We start from the raw sequence: 19084 nt of genomic DNA, 5'->3' as shown, positions 1-19084 counted from the left end.
ATAAAATTAAAACGCGGACTTAACCTTCAGCTGCCTCCATTTCCGTCCTTGGTCATAGAAGAGCAGCAGACTAAGACATTACCATTTTATTTTGTTAATCATAAAATATAAATTACAATCACAGTATGCAAATTAGCTGAAGACTGATCAGTCTGATGACTTTTCTAGAGCACACGGTAGCTACAGTACACGCCCAGTGATCCTGTCCAGGTTTCTGTTTTCGCCGTGATATTTTGACTCCTTAAGTCCGGGTCGCGATCCGGTTCTGGTTTTTATTTCACCCCTCCCCCCCGTCTTCTGTTCGATCGCTGCTGCTGAAGTTCCGTGTGTGTCTCGCGCTCTTGTTTTTTTTTTTAATCGGAGCGTGGGATGGGGTGCACGAGCGAGTGAGCAACCCCTCCTCACCCCCCTCACATCGAACCGAACCGAACCGGACTTATTATCATTTTTTGGTTGTTGTGTTCGTTTAATTCGGATCTGTGGGCCGTAGGAAGAGACTGGGGCTTTCCCTCTCGGTGCGTGCGTGCGTGTGAGTGTGTGTGTCTGTGTGTGTGTGTGTGAGAGAGAGAGAGAGAGAGAGAGAGAGAGAGAAAGAAAGAGAAAGAGAGAGAGAGATGTCGGTGGCAGGAGAGTGCGGCTTCTCCAGCGAGGAGGTGCTGAGCGTGCGCTTCCCGCTGCATCGCGCGTGCAGGGACGGTGACGTGCTCGCGCTCCACTCGCTGCTCCACAGCGATACACACCGAGCTGGTCTGCTGTCCGAGGACTCCTTCTACGGCTGGACACCCATTCACTGGGCCGCTCACTTCGGCAGGGTATACTACACACACACACACACACACACACACACACACACACACAGCTGTACTCTGGCGTATGGAGAAGATGGCGAACTGCTAGCATAACTAGCTAAGCGCTAATGATCACTTAGCGACAGATGTTCCGCTAGTAACAGCTAGACTGGTTCGTAATGATTTATTTCATGAACATTAGTTTGTAAATATAACTTAAAAAACACGTTTTTTAACATGTAAAGAAGAAAGATTTACTCTTTAAACCAGAATATGTTTTTTTCTCCCCCCCCCTCAGCTGTTACATGGGGAATCGTGTAGCACAATTTATACGTACTTTTATTAATTTATAAATGTTTTTTATAGGTTTAGTAAAATATATATTTGTGTTTATTCTTGGATAAACACTACAAGTGAGTAGGGTATTTAGACAAAAACAAACAAAAAAAAAAACATAATATACCTAGTCTTTGCTAATTAGAACGTTCGAGGTATGCAAATGACGCGTCTACGTAAATCGGGCATATATTTGCATAGTAACAAATGTCGTGATGATGATGGAATTAAAACATTTATTTTTACTGAACAGTTTTGCATACGTCTGCTGAATTCACCCAGAAGTTGGTGATTAGGTTTCTGTAACATTCACTATATTGGCAAAAGTATTGGGACACTCCTCCAAATCATTGAATTCAGGGGTTGGACTCCGCCCCTTAGTTCCAGTGAAAGGAACTCTTAATGCTTCAGCTTCATACCAAGACATTTTGGACAATTTCATGCTCTTTGTGGGAACAGTTTGAGGATGACCCCTTCCTGTTCCAACATGACTGCACACCAGTGACCAAAGCAAGGTCCATAAAGACATGGATGAGTGAGTTTGGTGTGGAGGAACTTGACTGGCCTGCACAGAGTCCTGACCTCAACCCCATAGAACACCTTTGGGATGAATTAGAGTGGAGACTGTGAGCCAGACCTTCTCGTCCAACATCAGTGCCTGACCTCACAAATACTCTTCTAGAGGAATGGTCAAAAATTCCCATAAACACACTCCTAAACCTTGTGGAAAGCCTTCCCAGAAGTGTTGAAGCTGTTATAGTTGCAAAGGGCGGGGCAACTCCATATTACATTCATGTGCATGGAAAGGCAGACATCTCAGAACACGTGTCTATTTACAGAGTGTGATAAGAAACCAGCCTGCCAGTAGTGTTTACTTTAGACAAGCACATAGCAAGCATGGCATTGGGTGTGTGTGTGTGAGAAATAAAACAGTCTTAATAAAACCAGTCTTCCTGGATCATTTGTTTTTCTGCACAAATGTGTTGAACATGTCACTTGTACTACAATATTTTTTTTATTTGCATGGCACTTCTCTCACGTTGTGTTGAATTAATGACGTGTCTGATTTCCCATCACAGCTGGAGTGTGTGATGCAGTTAGTGCAGGCGGGTTGTGGGGTGAACTCCTCCACATCACGTTTCGCTCAGACTCCGGCTCACATTGCAGCGTTCGGTGGACACCCGCAGTGCCTGATGTGGCTCCTGCAGGCTGGTGCTGACCTCAACAGGCAGGTGGGTCACCTGTAATCCCACACTCATCTCTTCAGAGTTACAGCACAGATGTTCACCATTTATTTCGTGACATGTTAGGGATAAAAGGCTGCAGTGTTATCACAGCATGACATCTTGCATTCACAGAACTGTTTAAAAAATATTCTAGAAATTCTATCACTGAAAATGGAGTTTGATAAAGATGTACGATAATTACATCTAACGACTTTTACATCAACTTCATCGTTACAAAGTTTTGGTTTAACCTTTTTGCATTACATTTGGATAAAATGGAAGGACAAAGAGAATGTAATAAACACTTAATAACACATAAAAACACTTAAACCTGTCTGTGTTTAGATTAGATTTTGGTTGTTGCCGGACTTAAAAGGTTACAGAGGTGAAGCTCATCTAAGAGTTAAGAGTTCAGTGTCACGTCTGTGCATGTGTCTGATCACATCCCTGTCTCTTTCACTGTTATTTACACAGAATCCTTTCTCAGGCTACATCTGCACTAATCCGGATAAATCTGAAAACGCAGTTTTCATCTAAAAACACTCTGCGTCCACATAATCGTTTTCAATCGATTCCCAAAAGTTGATCATCCACACTGAAACGTCTGAAAACGCTTACGTCGCTGTACTGCGCATGAGTTAAACATAAGAGGTTTTGACCTGTCTCATTTCCACATGGTGTTTATTTACTTTCCTGCTTTTTGAAACATCACAGCAATATGTAGAGAAAAAGCACTGAGTTTGTTTAAATGGACCGACAGTGAGGTGGAGTTGTTGCGAGTAACACAGAAAAAATAAAGTTGCAAAAGTGAGAATGTGACTGTTACACGAATAAAAATGTGTCACGTTTTCAAAAGCTTTCAAATTTATCCACTCGGGATACGATCCCAAAAAGATCGTTGACTTAAATATGGCGTCTCAGTGTGGACAGAAGGCCATAATGTTTTTAAACGAAAACGTATTAGTGTGGACATGGCCTCAGACATATTTCTGGGAAATCAGAATATCAGGTCAGTGTTCTCAAAATGCTGACCCCCAACACAGTGTGTTTAATTGATGATAAAACGCTTCACATCCCTGTCCTTCTTCTTCGTCTCATTTCCTGATGCTTGGCTGTTGGATACTATTCTGACCTACATTCAGTCCTTCTATAAAGGAAATCTCACAGCTTTCTATTTCAGACAAATGGCAGGGACGTATCTCTCCATCTGGCCTATTTTTGGCACTCATTAGACAGAACAGGGATATGACCTTTGCTTAGGTTTCATCCATTAAATATCAGAGGTCAATGGTCTGTCTGTCTATCTCTCTCTCTCTCTCTCTCTCTCTCTCTCTCTCTCTCTCTCTCTCTCTCTCTCAATCTCCCCTCTCTGTCTTCATCAGGACTATGTTGGAGAATCCCCCATTCACAAGGCGGCGCGTGCGGGTAGTGCTGAGTGTATTAACGCTCTCCTGATCCAGGGAGCGAAAGCTGAGTAAGTATAAACTCATAACTGCTCCAACATGTCCATTTTTTTTGTTTTGTTGTTTTTGTTTGTTTCTTTTTGGTTTTGTTTTAACTCCATACCCTCAGCATTCCTGAAAACACTCCACTGGCACTTTTTATTCACTCAGGACTCTCATCAAAACACCTCAGTGAACTCAGTGAAACATGTTAAACTTCTCTCACAATGTACAGTGACAATCCAGGTGTGTAAATGGGTATATAACATCCTGACTACCACCTTCATGCAAATCTCACTTTACATGTGTGTATAAAAAAATGAAGTCAAAAATGGAATTTAAAAAAAGGAATTAAAAGATGAATATATGAGGAGATATCTCTATCTATCTATCTATCTATCTATCTATCTCTCTCTCTCTCTCTCTCTCTCTCTCTCTCTCTCTCTGTCTATATATATATATATATATATATATATATATATATATATATATATATATATATATATATATATATATATATATATATCTTTTAATTCCTTTTTTTAAATTCCATTTTTGACTTCTTTTTATTTTTCCTGACTCTATTTTTATAGTCTGTCACACCAAATTCTGACTGACCTAGTTTATTACTGTTTAATTTTTGTTTTAATTTTTAATTCTTGATTTAATACAAAAACATTTAATTTTTGTTTATAATTTTTAAGGCATTCTTCCTGAAAATTTTTGCCCAGCACTCTATACATTTATTTATTGATTTATTCATTTATTTATTTATTTATTTATTTACAATAGCTTACAATAACATCTAGATTAAACACATTTTTATAGACATGAAATACTTACATACATTATATAAACATTATTACAGCAAACTCCAAGTTCATGTACATTATTATTATTATTATTAGAATAAACACCTAGTTTATATACAACATTATATATACATCTATACAACATTATAGTAAGTATCTTGTTTCTAGAAATTTTATGGCTAGTTTTAATATTATTCTTACGGTAAATACTGGCTTTATTTCACCTACATTTATTATAATCACATATGTGCATTGTATTCATGTGGTAGCTTGGTGGTGAAGGTGGTGGGCTACTGATCGGAAGGTTGTGAGTTCAAACAAAAGGTCCCCCAAGTTGCCACAGATGGGCCCCTGAGAGAGACCCTTAAGCTAAAAGCCAGAAATGTAGATGTAAATATTCATTAATAAACAGCAAATATTAAATATATTCCAATAAATAAACTGTTTATGTTTATTAAATATATAATTGGAAAGAACACTTAGTTTGTTCTGTATTATTACCTATTAATCATGGCTTATTATTGTTGTTATTATTATTAGTAGTAGAATAAATGCATACATTTTTTTTATCATCTCCTACACACACACACACACACACCTGTTGAATGTACTTTTGATGAGAGTCCTTTTCTGAATATTTGTCCAGATGGAAGTTTTTTTCCTAATAAAATCTTTCTGTAATGTTGGTTAAATGTTTATCTGAATTGGAAAGTGTGATTGTTTTAATATTGTTTGTTATAAATGTCATCATGTGCTGAGGAAAATGCTATTTTTTTCCTTTTTGTTTTTAAAACTTTTTTCCTTTGTTTTTAATTTTGGTAAGTATGATGTAATGGTGTGTGCACATTTCCTCATCGTTTCAAAGCACAGATGCTTTCCTGGTGCTTCAGAGAGTCCTTTACATTGTTGAGTGATGCAAAATAGGTGGGAAACAGTTAAGCATTTTTTTCTTTCTAAATTTATAGCAATCTTTTTTGTATGATTTCCCAGTCATTTATTAATAATTCTTTAAGTTGGTGCTGTAAAACATTGAAAAGTCCAAATATTTTGGACTACAGCAAGTTCTAAATTTACACTTGCTGTAAAAATCCAAGCGATGATTGGTGTAATGACTATATTGAGAGTAAGTCAAAGATAGATTCATTAAAGCTTTAAGCTTAATAGTGCAATAGTGTTAAAGTGGCCATAGTAATTAGGCTAATTTAAGATTTCTAGCTTTAACCATGCAACATTTTATCTTCTCATGAGCTCTGAATCAGGAAGTGATAAGTTTTAGGAAGGCGTGTTGGTTATAATTTTCTATAATTAAGCACATAAGAAAGAACATTTCCTGCAGAACCTGATGGATCATTATGATCCTTTAGCATGTGTCATGAAGGAATCTATTTTGTGATACCGGACACTGAAACATTACAGACACACGTGTTTACAATTGACGTTTTAGGGCCTTGTATCTAGCTTGAGATCGGCGTTCACAGATTTCTCACCATTATGTATCACTTCACAATGAGAAACGACTCGTTTCAATCTAAATGCTTCTGTAATGCTCTTGAATTTTTCAGTATCTGCTGTTTCACAGAAGCATATTTATGCTAAGTGGTTGAAGTAAAGTTTTTACCTTGTGAAATTTTACCTTGTGAAGTTGAAGCATGTGTTCAAGCAAATTTAACTTAATGTTAAATATCCTTGTGATCATAATTGTTATATCTATATATAAATCTTGGCTAATGTGTACAATTTTAAACAACAAAAGATCTACACTATTGAAAATGTCTTAAATTAACCATTTGACATCAGTTTCAACAAAACAACATATAGTGCCATGAGGAAATATTTAATATTTGACAAGGGAATTTTTATTTTTTTAAAACATAAACTTAAGTCCTGAATCTATTACTTAACAGTAGAATACAAATTTACACAGAATTGTAATTAAAGTACACAAAATTGTGAACATAAGTGTTCTAAGGTTCTATAGGTGAATACAAATGTGTATACAATAGAAAATTAAATACATTTACTTAAATTTGCCATGTTACATTAAATAAAAATATGGAATTTCATAAGAAAAGTACATTTAATATTTGATCATCCCATCTGTTAAACCCAGGTTTCGACTTAGGAAAAATATACAAAATTATCTTACATATTATTGTGTATATAATATTATTATAGTATATTTTCACAGTTTGATAGTGATATAGATTTGAATCTAAAGGACTGTTTTTGTTGAATTAATTTTATTATTGTATTAAAATGGGCGTATCTGGCCTCAGGACATTGCAATTTTTAGAATTACAATTCAAATGTTGGCTAATGCGAATTTAATACACTGAAAGGTCTACACAGTCTAAAATGTCTTCATGTGTTACAGCAAATTAAAAAACAATGCATGTTTAACACAGAACTGATAAACATAAACCTAACAGCTTAAATAGGTAGAAAACTATGCAAAAAGTCTAATTAATGCAAAATTCCCTGTGTATATAATATGTATTATTAGTGTGGTCTCACAGTCTTATATTGAAATTGGCTACTAAACCCATATTCTCACAAAAAAAAAGAATTCTTATTATTATTTAAAGTATTAAATAAGTTTTAATGGGATTTTTTTTTACCATGTGCTATTAGCAGACTACCTGATTAAACTGTTAACTCATTAATTTCTCAGGAATCCTCTGCCTACAATATAATGAAAGAGATACATCACAGTAAAAGAAATAAATATTTATTCTTATAATGCAGGGAAGTAAAGACTTTTTTTTCCATGGCATTGTATGTTATTCTTTTGTACCCTTTCTTTGTGTGATGTCATCTTTGAAACAGCAGATATATGCCATCTTACTTTGTCCTATTCTTACAGTTTCCTGCTAAAAGCAAGAAAATATTTTTAGACTTTGACTCTGAATGCCAAAAGTTGGTCATTACTATTCATTTAAAATGAAATTCCTCAGTAAAATCATATTAGTAATTAGGTATGCATTCACATTAAGTTAAGTTAATTGCATTCACATATCTGTATGTGGTTAAGTTTTGTTTCATAACTCAAACACAATTATGGTTCATATTAAATATATTCTTAAGTCCATGAAATATATACATCGTGCTATAGTAGTACGCTAGATTCAAAGTTAAAGTGCAGAAGATTTGTGTCAGTATTGCATTGACCTTCAATACCTGACCAATACTTCTGCATTTCTGTTTATGTAAATCTTAACACAACATCAGATTTTATGTGTATCATTATACTTTAAGCATTAATTACCCTGTCCAGAACCACGCTAGTGAATTTTATTTCAAACAACATGGCATTCAGACTCACTGTTCAATAAATATTTCTACTTTTAAATCAGTATCAAAACTGTTCATTTTGCTGTTGAGACCATGAGGAAATGTGCACGCTGCAGTGGCTTAGACAGGATTTGTTAACATTTTGTGTTTGTAATTGCTGTATGACTGTATATTTTAGTAGTACTAGTAGGGTTGCTGCAGGTTAAGGCAGAACTGAAGAATGTTGTAAGTATGTTTTCCTGTGACAGGTTTAGATCTTCATAAGCACCCAAGTCAGGCAGTACCTCAGGTCTAGTATAAATGTACAGCACCAGGTAGGAACTGGAGGAACTAAGGGCTCTTTTTATTTACTTCATAAAAAAAAATGAATAAAGTACTGTACTTAAACTCAATCCATGCTTATTTTCAAATAACTACACTAATGTATTAATATTAAATAAATGAAAAAAATTATATTAATATTCTGAGTTATAAACAAATTTTGTAGAAACAGTATGAGGAAAATAAAGAAAATTCTCTTTTATGTTCTGTATGAACTTTATAGAAAGTTCCACATGAATGGCAATTCATTTAAATGAATTAATTTAGTCTTTCTGTGAATTTGAAGTGAAGAAATTAAAAACTCTGAAAATGTATGCAAGATTTATATAGAAGCAATAAAGCTAAAATCTAAATTATTTTATGAAAGTTTTCATTAGAATCATTGTAGTTAAACATTTTAAAGTTACATTCTTATGCAGTCCTTTAAAGATTGTAGTGAGATCAAAGTAAAAAATAAAGATTGTACATGTTCAAGCAAATGTATTTAGTAAAATTAATCTAAAGTATGTGTTTCCTTTCTTTATAAAACATGAATATAAATATAAAATAATACTGAGTAATGTAAAAAAAATCAACTGGATATTTAATCTGTGCAAGGACTGAGATGGCTAAAGACTTTTAGTTCAATTTAAAATTTTGTGATGAAATAACATTCATAAAAAACAAAAGCTGTCTTCCTTGTCTGTGGTTGAACTTGCTTCTTGAACATGTTGTGAAGCAGAGCCTTTGAGGAGCAGAAGACTTGAACGCTTCATTGGAATGAACCAGAAATGAACAACAGCATATTTATCTTGTTTTTTTATTATTATTTCTAATGCTTTTGTTGTATTACATTAAATTTTAATATTCATCTTCATGGTTCATTTTCTCTACTTACATCCACACCACAACCGGAAAAGAAGTGTCCATCGACATTCTAAACATTCACGGAGGAAAAAAATTCCACTGTAAAGCGATGATGAAAACCTTCCTCTTTATATTCCTTTCTAATTCATACTCATCTCAGTTCAGTTCATGAGGAAAAAACAAATCCGATCTTACACACTGGAAAAGAGTTCCACATGTAAATTTATTTATTCTCACACTTACTGTTTACTGTTTGGAATTCACAGTATTGGTCGCTTGCTCACAGTATTGGTTGCTATTCCTCTATCTCCACATTCTTTTGAAGAAGAACACAACAGCATCAGCAAACATTTCAGAAAATTGTCCTTTCCAGCTGCAAGTCAGAGATGTCCTATGTCTGGTCTAAGTATGACTTTGCGATGCGGGAAAAGAAGAAGGGATGGATTTATTGTTCAGTTCTGCAACATCAAAACATCAGAAGCTGTTTCTGACCTGTTAATCCAACGTTCCATTCTCTCAGGCTCCTCTGGTTCTCGGAGCTGATCATCATGGATCGATTTCTTGCACTGGTTTTATCTTACAGTTTTTTTCTAAACACTTCCTGATTATTGCATCTAAATAAAAATTTCCAGATTAATTATCCAGTTGCATCTACTGGTATAATCATGCTACAAATGATAAAAGAAGTGAAATTTTAACAATTGCAGTGGTGCATGTCAATTAAAAACAACTTTAATAAAATTAAAATACAATCAAGTAAAATTTCAGATGCAGGCAAAAAAATACCTAACACATTCTAGTACACAATAAAGTGATTCTAATGCCCTTTTTAAAATCTAAAAGTATAATTTTGTGCAATTTAGATCTTAGCACATTTTTAGTAAATTTTTGGTAAAGTTTAGTATAAACCTTTTGAAATGTAAATTAAAAATAGACTAAAATGTTTTATTTTTCCCTTTGAGCCCTTAATCCTCCATGTAAAACAGTTTAGAAATGTTTTGGTGAAATCATTAGGGGTAAAGAACAACCCCAGAACTGTGCATTTGCCTTAACTCTAATTTATCCTGTCTTCTTTATATTTATTTTTTTTTAATTTTTGATGAGACTTTTTTGCGTAGAGGTGCATTGATTTTTTTTTGTTTTGTTTTGTTTTATTTGAAAAGAAAAAAAAAATGTCATCTGCAGAGTTATTATTTTTCATGATTCAATGATTTTAAAAAGAATAATAATAATAATTTTAAAAAATCCATGTTGTTTTGTTAATGTTGTCACTTTTATCCTTAGGAAAGTGACACAAGTTATAGCCAAACCCTGCAGACTGAACTAATTTCATATTGTTAAAAAAGAAAAAGAAAAAAAAAAAGTTTCGAGAAAATCTACACGTCTCAATGTTTTTACAGCCATTGAATTCGAAATGACTTGACTTTTTCAAGTAATCCTAGAAAAGGGGGAGAGCATTCCAAATAGACACTGCTGACTCACTCCAAGTTCCCTCAACGAAACTGCACTGTTGTGGCATTAGGAGTGTTCTCACTATCGCTCCCTTCAGTATCTACACTCTGGCAAACTGTTGAGGTATTTCTTGCGGTGATTGGTTTTACTGATAGGAAGTTTTTTGTACATAGACAAGTTTCAGAAGACGAGACTTTTTGAATTTAGACATAGTTTGTTTCTTAGTCCTGCATGCTTTGCTAAATTTATGCCCTTAAATCAGAGCTGTGTTTTTATTTTTTCCTTTTCTTTGTATTTCTTTTGTTTGTTTATTTTTCTGTAAACTAACCATAGGACGTTTTATGTGTAGAACAAGTCTAATCAGTTCGCCTTTTTCACGGTCCAGAATAAAGAGCATGGTTTAGAAGATGGCGCTAGGTCTAAGATGTGTTAGGATAAGGCGATAACGACAGGGAGTTTCTCTGAATAGTGAAGCAAAATATTTCAGAAGAGTAAAAAAAGAAGAAAGAAAAACGAATGCATCCATCATCCAACCTTATCACAATTCTGTAAATTGATTTTAGCATATTTTCTGAATCGAAATTTCATAAACGTTGCAGTTTGGTGGGTTTCTTCATAATCCCGTATTACGATTTTTGCTGTTGTTCTTATAGCATTTGAAGACATTCATTTGCTGTAAAAACAAACAAAAACAGTGAAGTCTTCTTAGCTACATTTTCAAAATAAAAATCATATAGAAATTAATATAGAGATTGCTACATTCCACCAAACCTGAAATTTCTAGAATATCGAGCATAAATAATACATTTATATTCAATCTGATGTAGAATGACTTGATAGAATGAATAATGTTAATATTTTAATATTTAAATCATTGTATACATTTTTATAATGCTATTGTAATAGCTTTACTAACTAGAGTTATGTACAATATTTTCTATATATAAATATATTTTTTATATACACACTTTTGTTGTCCTGTATTTTACTTTATTTAGCAAACTTTTATTAAATTAGTGTCATTGTTTATTATGTAAATATTCAGATTTAGCTAAATAGCTAGTTTTTAGCTGCTGGCCCTCAGTATGGCCTTTTCCTGTTTTTTACACAACTTAACTACATTATAGCCAAATCACCAGGTCATTCCTGAGTAGTTGATTTAATTAATATACATTTCATATACTACATTTCATATCAACTATAAAAAATAGTTGTCCATATAATATAGGAAGCATATTGAGACAAATCTGTTACATAAAAAAGAAATCAGAGCTTCAAACTTTCCTACAAAAGATCTTAAAAGTCGTCAGTTACAATGTTATGTAATAATGAGTGCAGGTTACAGCGTCTGTTAGTTAAAGTATGAATTGTTTTATTTATCACTATAAAGTAAATCAAATGGTTGTACATACATAATAATACAGAACTAGATACCTGATAGTTCAAAAAAATTGTAGCAATATCAAAATTGTATGGTTTTATTGCAAGATTCTTCAGATGAATTGTAAATGTAGGATAAAAAGTAAATTGTATGTGTTTCGTATGATGTAGCAGTAGAATAATAGTTTAACTGCATGACATGAAGCACTTTTAAATTCATTAGCCATTTAAATATGTATAAAATTTATAAAAGTCTTGTAATGTTATTTAATACATTTTAATTATTTACATGGATTCAATTCGTAACAGATTTTAAATTAAGGATTATTAGATTATTAATATCTATATGAATATATATATTTTTGTTAGGAAAATATTGCAAAAGCAAGATTCAAGCCAAAAAAAATGAAGCATGCTGTATTCAACAGTTTTCATACATTTTATTCAATATTTAGGTTGAATTAAAGATATTCAAGAAAATCAGTAGTACAGATACTTAAATCCGCCAAAAAATGGCTGACCATAAACTAAAATTCTATCAAAAGGTATCCGATAAGATATTCTATAAGGCAGAAATCTGAGAAAAACTTTGATAAGTTCAAGCAGAATGTGTGTAAAGACAGCAATTTTGTGACAGTTTGATATAATTACCTTAAAAACACATTTGCATGTGTGAGATGGGGTCTTATATTTATGGATAATTTTATTTGTGCAGTTGTAAGCCTTACAAATTTTATGTAAAAGGGAATTCTTTAAAATATGGATAATCTACTAGTAATGTTGTGAAGCAAAGCATTTTTCAATGCTTCAATCATTTAGAGTTTATTTATTTTAGAAATGTGTAAATTGCTAAAATTGTATTCAGATTGTTAACTCACTACAAAACAATAGTGTTAAAATCTTTTCTTGGTTGAAAACAAATATTTCTACTCAAAAACTACTCAATAAAAAACACCTTTTATTGACTAAATTAAAAAATTTAAATGATTAAATAATTCAGAATGAATTATTTTTGTGATTTAAGTTAATCAACATTTATTACATAAAAATATAAACAAAAAAGTTTAGAAAATAAAAATGAAATTTAAGTTAAATCTAAAGAAAATACTAATACTTGTCTAATGTTTTCTGTCCATATTTTTGGTCCATCAACAACATTTATAACTAACCTGAACACAACCTGTATTGATTTGCTCACAATTTTTCTGTTAATGTTAATTTTATTTTGTTAGAATCAAAATTAGTATACGACATATTATAGTATATAGTATAGATTAGTATATAATATATAATTTTCTTGTATTATTGTGAAATTTTCTTGTTTTAAAACAGATAAACAATAATTTTAAATAGAAAAATTCTTTCACATTCCTGGGTATAGATTAGTATAAAAAGTTAGACCCATCTTACACAGCACATGACTTTTAACATTAGATTTTTCTTTATACACATTCAGAAAAAATATTTTCCTCAGATTTCTCACATCTATGCAACTGCCTTTAAAATGAAACCCACCGTACTGAACTACACACCTTTCACTCTAAGCTTACCGGGTGTTGATGCGATTCTCCTGTTTGATCGCAAAACTGTCCGGATGCATTCATTTTTTTTAAAATTTGTTTTTGTTTAAGTTTTATTATTTTTATCTCATCAGATGTGTTAGGAATCGAGTGGGGAGGGGGGGGTCTAATCAAGTGAACAATGTTTGACGTTTTAATTTCCATTCAAAATGTTTTGTGTTAGATATTTGATTTGATGATGCGTTTGTGTGTGTGTTGAATGTGTGTGTCGTGGTTTTAGAAAGTCAGATATGTTAAAAAGTGATGAAAGAGAATTGTATTTGGATCAATAAATTCATGAATGAGCAAACTTTAAAAAAAATAAATAAAATGGCTTTGTTAAATATCAGGTAATGAACTGGAACTGAGTGGTTACGCTTCACAGACAGACCAAGGCCTCATAACAGTAGTAATTTTATTATGTATTATTTATAAAACACTACGTTTAGGATATAACAACTGTCCACTTTAACCATGTCCGTGAAAAAATGTCTCGACATGTAGATGTTTCAACAGTGAATTGTTTGTTCCTCTTATTTGATATATATTTGAGATATATATCTCAAATATATATCAAATATGTATATATCCTTAAACGCAGAGCTTCCAGAAAGTGAATAGAAATGCTGCACTAACAAGGTCAGGCCAAAATAAATGCTCGGAAGAGAAGTGAGAAGTGTTGAAGAGTTCAGCCAGGACACTCAAGGACTTACAGAGCTTGCTTACAGGAGAACCTGTATTTCAGACCTTCACATCATCACCACTTCTTCACTGAGAGAAGAGCAGAAGCCATTTCTGAGATAGGACAGCTTTTGGTAAAAGATTTTTATGGTACAGCCATTTAGTCTAAAGTCAAAACTTGCTTGGTGCAAACCAAATGCAGCTCAACATCCAGCAAAGGCCATTCCTGTGATGAAGCACGCTGGGGTTTCTTTTCATCAGAAGGAAGTGGAAATCTTTTTGCTGTTCGATGGATACAACACTGAGGAAGCCGGTTTATAAGCAAACTCTTGTGGAGAACCCATTCCAGTCAACCAGACAACAGCATTTTGGATGAAAATAAATGTTCTAACAAGACAATAAGGGCTTATTGAAGGGGCAAAAAATTCAAAGCCAAAGCAAAGACCAAAATCCAAGTCAGAGACATTACCAGAAAACTGCAGTCCATCTCATTTAAGATTTTAAAGATTTAAATTTTCTTAAAATTTCACATAATACTGAGTATAAATATTTAATTTGTATTCCATTTCTGCAGAGAGTCATTTCAATATTTACAACAAAAATCAAATCTTAAATTTGATGTTGCAGTATTAGCAAAAAGAGAAATTGTTAGAGTGTAGTGGAGGATCCATTCTGAAGGGGCTGTATATTGATTAATATTGATTAATATATTAATGAGCCATGGGAATTTCAAATTTTTAAAAAATAAAATTCTCAATAGAATAAAATTTAATAAAAAATAAAAAATGCCAGTGTTTCAAATATGTTCTGCCATCTTTGGTTTGTTTATGAAGCACAATTTTGTTTAATTTAAACTACAAATATGATAACTATATGATAAAGAAGATGGACGATTTAATAAAGTAAAATAAAAATATTCAAATTAATAGAGTTAAAGGTACTATTTAGTTCAGTTATAGATACGTGTACATATATAATTTTTAAATTGTTAAATAAGCTAAATTTGTCGAAAGGTCTGTGACGCGTAACCGACTTTTACGTCTCCGTTTCGGATTTCTGGGGCATTAACCAGGACTCGCTGAATGTTGGGGTAAGTGCAGAAACCGTACAGTTTGTTCATTCATGTGTTTTAGTTTGTTCTGTGACTGCAACAGAAAATCAGGGTTTTATTTCATTGACAAGCCCGAGCCATGTTAATTCTCACATCTTTCTTCTCAAGACATATATTGGGAAAAACTCCTATAAGTAATCAATTTTCTTGTACATCTTGTTTTCCCAGGAACGTTTTCCAACATGCAAACTGATCTTCCTTCTTTCAACATTTTCTGATGCACTTCTAAAGCTTTCTCCTTAATCTTCAGAAATTCTTGATTATCCTTTATCTTGGAAGTGGGTTTTTTTCTTACTTTATGTCTGTCCATGGAAAATTTTACGTGTTTATTGAGATGCTTCTGAGGAGAAACTTCATCCATGGTAAGGCTTCCTCTCCTTTATTTCTTTTTGAAGCCCCTATGTACACACTAGCATCATCAGGTGTTCATTTTCTACACACAAGCGACACCCAGCCACAAATTTAGCGATTTCATCAACTGTATGCGAACTAGGCATGATGCTGTAATGAAGTCCGTCTGACTGTTTCCTTGTTTCTTCAGTTCCACGTTATTCTATGCTCTGTGGTTTCATCTTCTCCTGTGAAGACGCTTTTAAGGAAATAGCAGATTAATTCAGTGATTCCAGCCTTCAGAAGACATTCAGCTACATATGCAGCATTTCTGACCTCACCTTGGCTTCAAAACCCATCTCAGCAATCCACCTTGTCTTTTATTTCTCTTCCTGGAGGCCATTTTGAAGATCATTCAGTTCAAGTTCATATATCCATATTTGCTGAACGGATACCAACTTAAATTGATGCAGGATTCATGTTTGGCCCAGTACTCTGAAGAAATAAAGGGTACTCTTGTTGTCTTTTCCTTCTGTGTCTCTCACCTGATCTTTAAAGGTACACTACACACACACCTTTCTAAGGAAAGGATACATATTAAAAGTACATAAGGTGTTGTTATTATTGTTACACCTGTTCTTGCCTCATGTTTGTCATAATTACAAATCTTTGAATGTTTAAAAAATTGATCGTCTGCTTCACCTCTCCATCAGTTCAGACATGGTTTCAGGCTTGTACAGAAGATCTTCTGTTGCAGTCAAAACTCTTTATTTGTTTAAAATTATTTTCAGTCCATGTATAAACCTACTTGTTATGAAAGGCAGAAAGGATCTGTATGTATTTGTGTGTGTGAGTGTGTGTGTGTGAGTCGCCACAGTAGATCAGGAGCGCTAACACATGAATTTTATTGTTGCGCAGCTTGAGGAACGCTAGTGGACTGACTGGAGCTGACCTAGCCCACGCCCAGGGCTTCGGAGAGTGCGCTCAACTGCTGTCCAACGCCCAGAACCAGCAACAGCTCAGCCGTTTTAACGGCTTCTCCTCCAATAGCTCTGTGGAGCAGACCCGTGGCTTCCTTAACGGCACACCCAGTAGAAAGCGGTCGCTCGATTGCATCGAGTCCAGTCAGTTTAAAAAGGCCAGAACCAGCGGTAAGTCTGAGGAAGATCATGTCATTTATCTGTGTGCTGTGGTCTGGGAAAACCTTTCACATGATCAGATTTAGATAAATAGATTCATCTCTATAAAGCATGTAAGCACTCTTACATGTCTGTTTTGACAATGAAGAAATATGACATTTTAATAGTTGCTATCTGATTACAAACTAAATTGATTAGACTTGTATCCGTTTCACTACAGCGTCTCTCCAGCAGCGTGATCACATCAGGAGGAGATCAGACATAGCATGGCCTTGAAATCAGAATGAATTTCAACGCTGTTTTGTTAATGACATCCAAAACCATAAAGTGTCTATGACATAAATACAAACAAATTCATTTTGGGGATTTTTAAAATCACTTCTGGGAAATTTATCAAAATCTTTAAAAGAAAACTCGTCCTGTGCTTCAAGATAAATGCTCCGTAGGACATGTGTACACCGACGAGACACAACATTATGACCACCTGACTAATATTGTGTTGGTTCACCACTGTTCCTTCCTTGGACCACTTTTGATAGATGCTGACCACTGCAGACCGGGAACACCCCACAAGAGCTGCAGTTTTAGAGATGCTCTGATCCAGTGGTCTAGCCATCACAATTTGGCCCTTCATCAAACTCGCTCAAATCCTTACGCTTGTCCATTTTTCCTGCTTCTAACATCAACTTTGAGGACAAAATGTTGACTTGCTGCCTAATATATCCCACCCTCTAACAGGTGCCATGATGAGGAGATTCTCAGTCTTATTCACTTCACCGGTCACTGCTCAGTGTTATACCTGATCGGTGTATATATTTCGCCTCCAGGAGGTGTATCTTGCTCTAGAGTAGCAACATATTAGTGTTTTTGGCTGTGTCTTTACACTAATCTTTTTTTCCAACTGGCAATAAATGGTTGGACTTCTTTCATTTAAAAGAAGCTCTGAGCATTTGGTATTTCTGGAGAAACTCTGAGCTGCTTAACACAGGAATGTTGCCACTTCATGGCCTGTTGGAGAATTCTGACTTTGCACACTGTCTGATGTTCTACATTGCTGTTGTGTGTATAAGTTAGACAGAGCTTGGCTATGGTATATCTCAGACACTATTGGCTCCAGTCAGTTTATATATTAAAGGCAGAAAATCATTAATTTTTAGAATTCTGCCTCCAATGTGTTTTTCCATTCCACCAGATACCACCCTTGTTATTTACCCTTGTTATTTACCCTTGTCTCCTACACACTGTGCATTTGGCTGCAGATCTGGACCTTCAGATGAAGCTGATGAACGGGATGAACAGCTCTGGCCCAGAGAACCTGATGGACATGACGCACATGGAGTTCGGACCAGCACTGAGCAGCACCACAGGTGGGAACGGATCCATAACCGGGTCATTTGCCCCCACCGGCTTGGTGGAGCAAGATGAGGGGCTACGGATGGAGGACTCCACCTCAGCTCCTAAAGAGATGGAGATCTTCACCGTGGCTGCAATGCAGATACCCTGCCGCTGCACTAACTCCTACGCTTACCTGTAGTGGCCTTAGCTGGGCTTGTGGGGGAGTTTCTAGGTGTGTGTGTGTGTGTGATCTCTGATAAGGGAATAAATCGTTTGGTTTTATTGTCATTGGTTTTTATTTTATAATGCGGGCCTCGTTTATCACGCTAGATACAAACAAATTTATTCAGAAATCTTTCAGTACACAAGAAACGTGACATTCATTAAAATCCATGTTGGAAAAACTCGTATAAAATGTTTATTTCTGTCAATAACACACCAATTTTCAACACACACACCTGCAAAAATGAACACAAACAAGACTACGACAAAAATAATGGCGCCCTACAAAAAAAAAACAAAAAAACACACAATTTAGGACACACTGACGAAAAACCCCAGGCTTTCAATGAGGACAAAGTTAACAGCACTCTATTAAAGGAGAAGGAGTTCTTAGGATGGACGAACCCTTTCACCCTTTAGTCTTATTTTCAGCTGTGGGTGTGACTAAAGGTACATGCTGTGAACCCATGTGCTGACAGACTGATGAATGAGGCTCAGTAATACAAACTATCTTAACATCTGAACTGACACCAGGACTTTACCATTCCTATTTTTTTGTAGTTTTTGCACAATAATTTCTCTAGTTTTTTCCCCCTACCTTATCTTCAAGTGTGACGTGTATGAGGAATTCAGGAAATGAGGATCTTAATGATCTTAATCCCTAATTATATCTGTACCCATCATGAATGCAGCTTTTATATATATATATATTTACATTTATACTTACAGTGGTGTTTAATCCAATCTCTTCATCTTGATTTATATCACTTTCTGTACTTTCTTTTCTATTTTTTACGTCTGTGTGCGACTTTA

General features: G+C 34.3%; 1 protein-coding gene across 4 annotated transcripts in view; it reads left to right on the top strand.

Annotated features, from left to right (window-relative positions):
- The first annotated feature begins 277 nt into the window (after positions 1 to 277).
- Positions 278 to 19084, top strand: part of LOC131355239 (ankyrin repeat domain-containing protein 10-like) — a 20611-nt gene continuing 1804 nt past the window's right edge. The window contains exons 1-5 of one of the 4 annotated variants that reach the window (XM_058393555.1): positions 278 to 812; positions 2204 to 2356; positions 3733 to 3824; positions 16494 to 16726; positions 17968 to 18081. In XM_058393555.1, coding sequence (XP_058249538.1) covers positions 615 to 812; positions 2204 to 2356; positions 3733 to 3824; positions 16494 to 16726; positions 17968 to 18081 — 790 coding nt within the window. In that variant the 5' untranslated portion in view covers positions 278 to 614. Of the gene's footprint in view, positions 813 to 2203; positions 2357 to 3732; positions 3825 to 16493; positions 16727 to 17967 lie in introns of all 4 variants that reach the window. The other 3 variants (XM_058393556.1, XM_058393553.1, XM_058393554.1) reach the window with 3 other exon arrangements.

The sequence above is a fragment of the Hemibagrus wyckioides genome, linkage group LG06 (genome assembly GCF_019097595.1).
Source record: "Hemibagrus wyckioides isolate EC202008001 linkage group LG06, SWU_Hwy_1.0, whole genome shotgun sequence".
Taxonomy (NCBI): domain Eukaryota; kingdom Metazoa; phylum Chordata; class Actinopteri; order Siluriformes; family Bagridae; genus Hemibagrus; species Hemibagrus wyckioides.
Note: the sequence above shows the minus strand (reverse complement) of the source record. Positions and strands in the feature narration are given on the sequence as shown.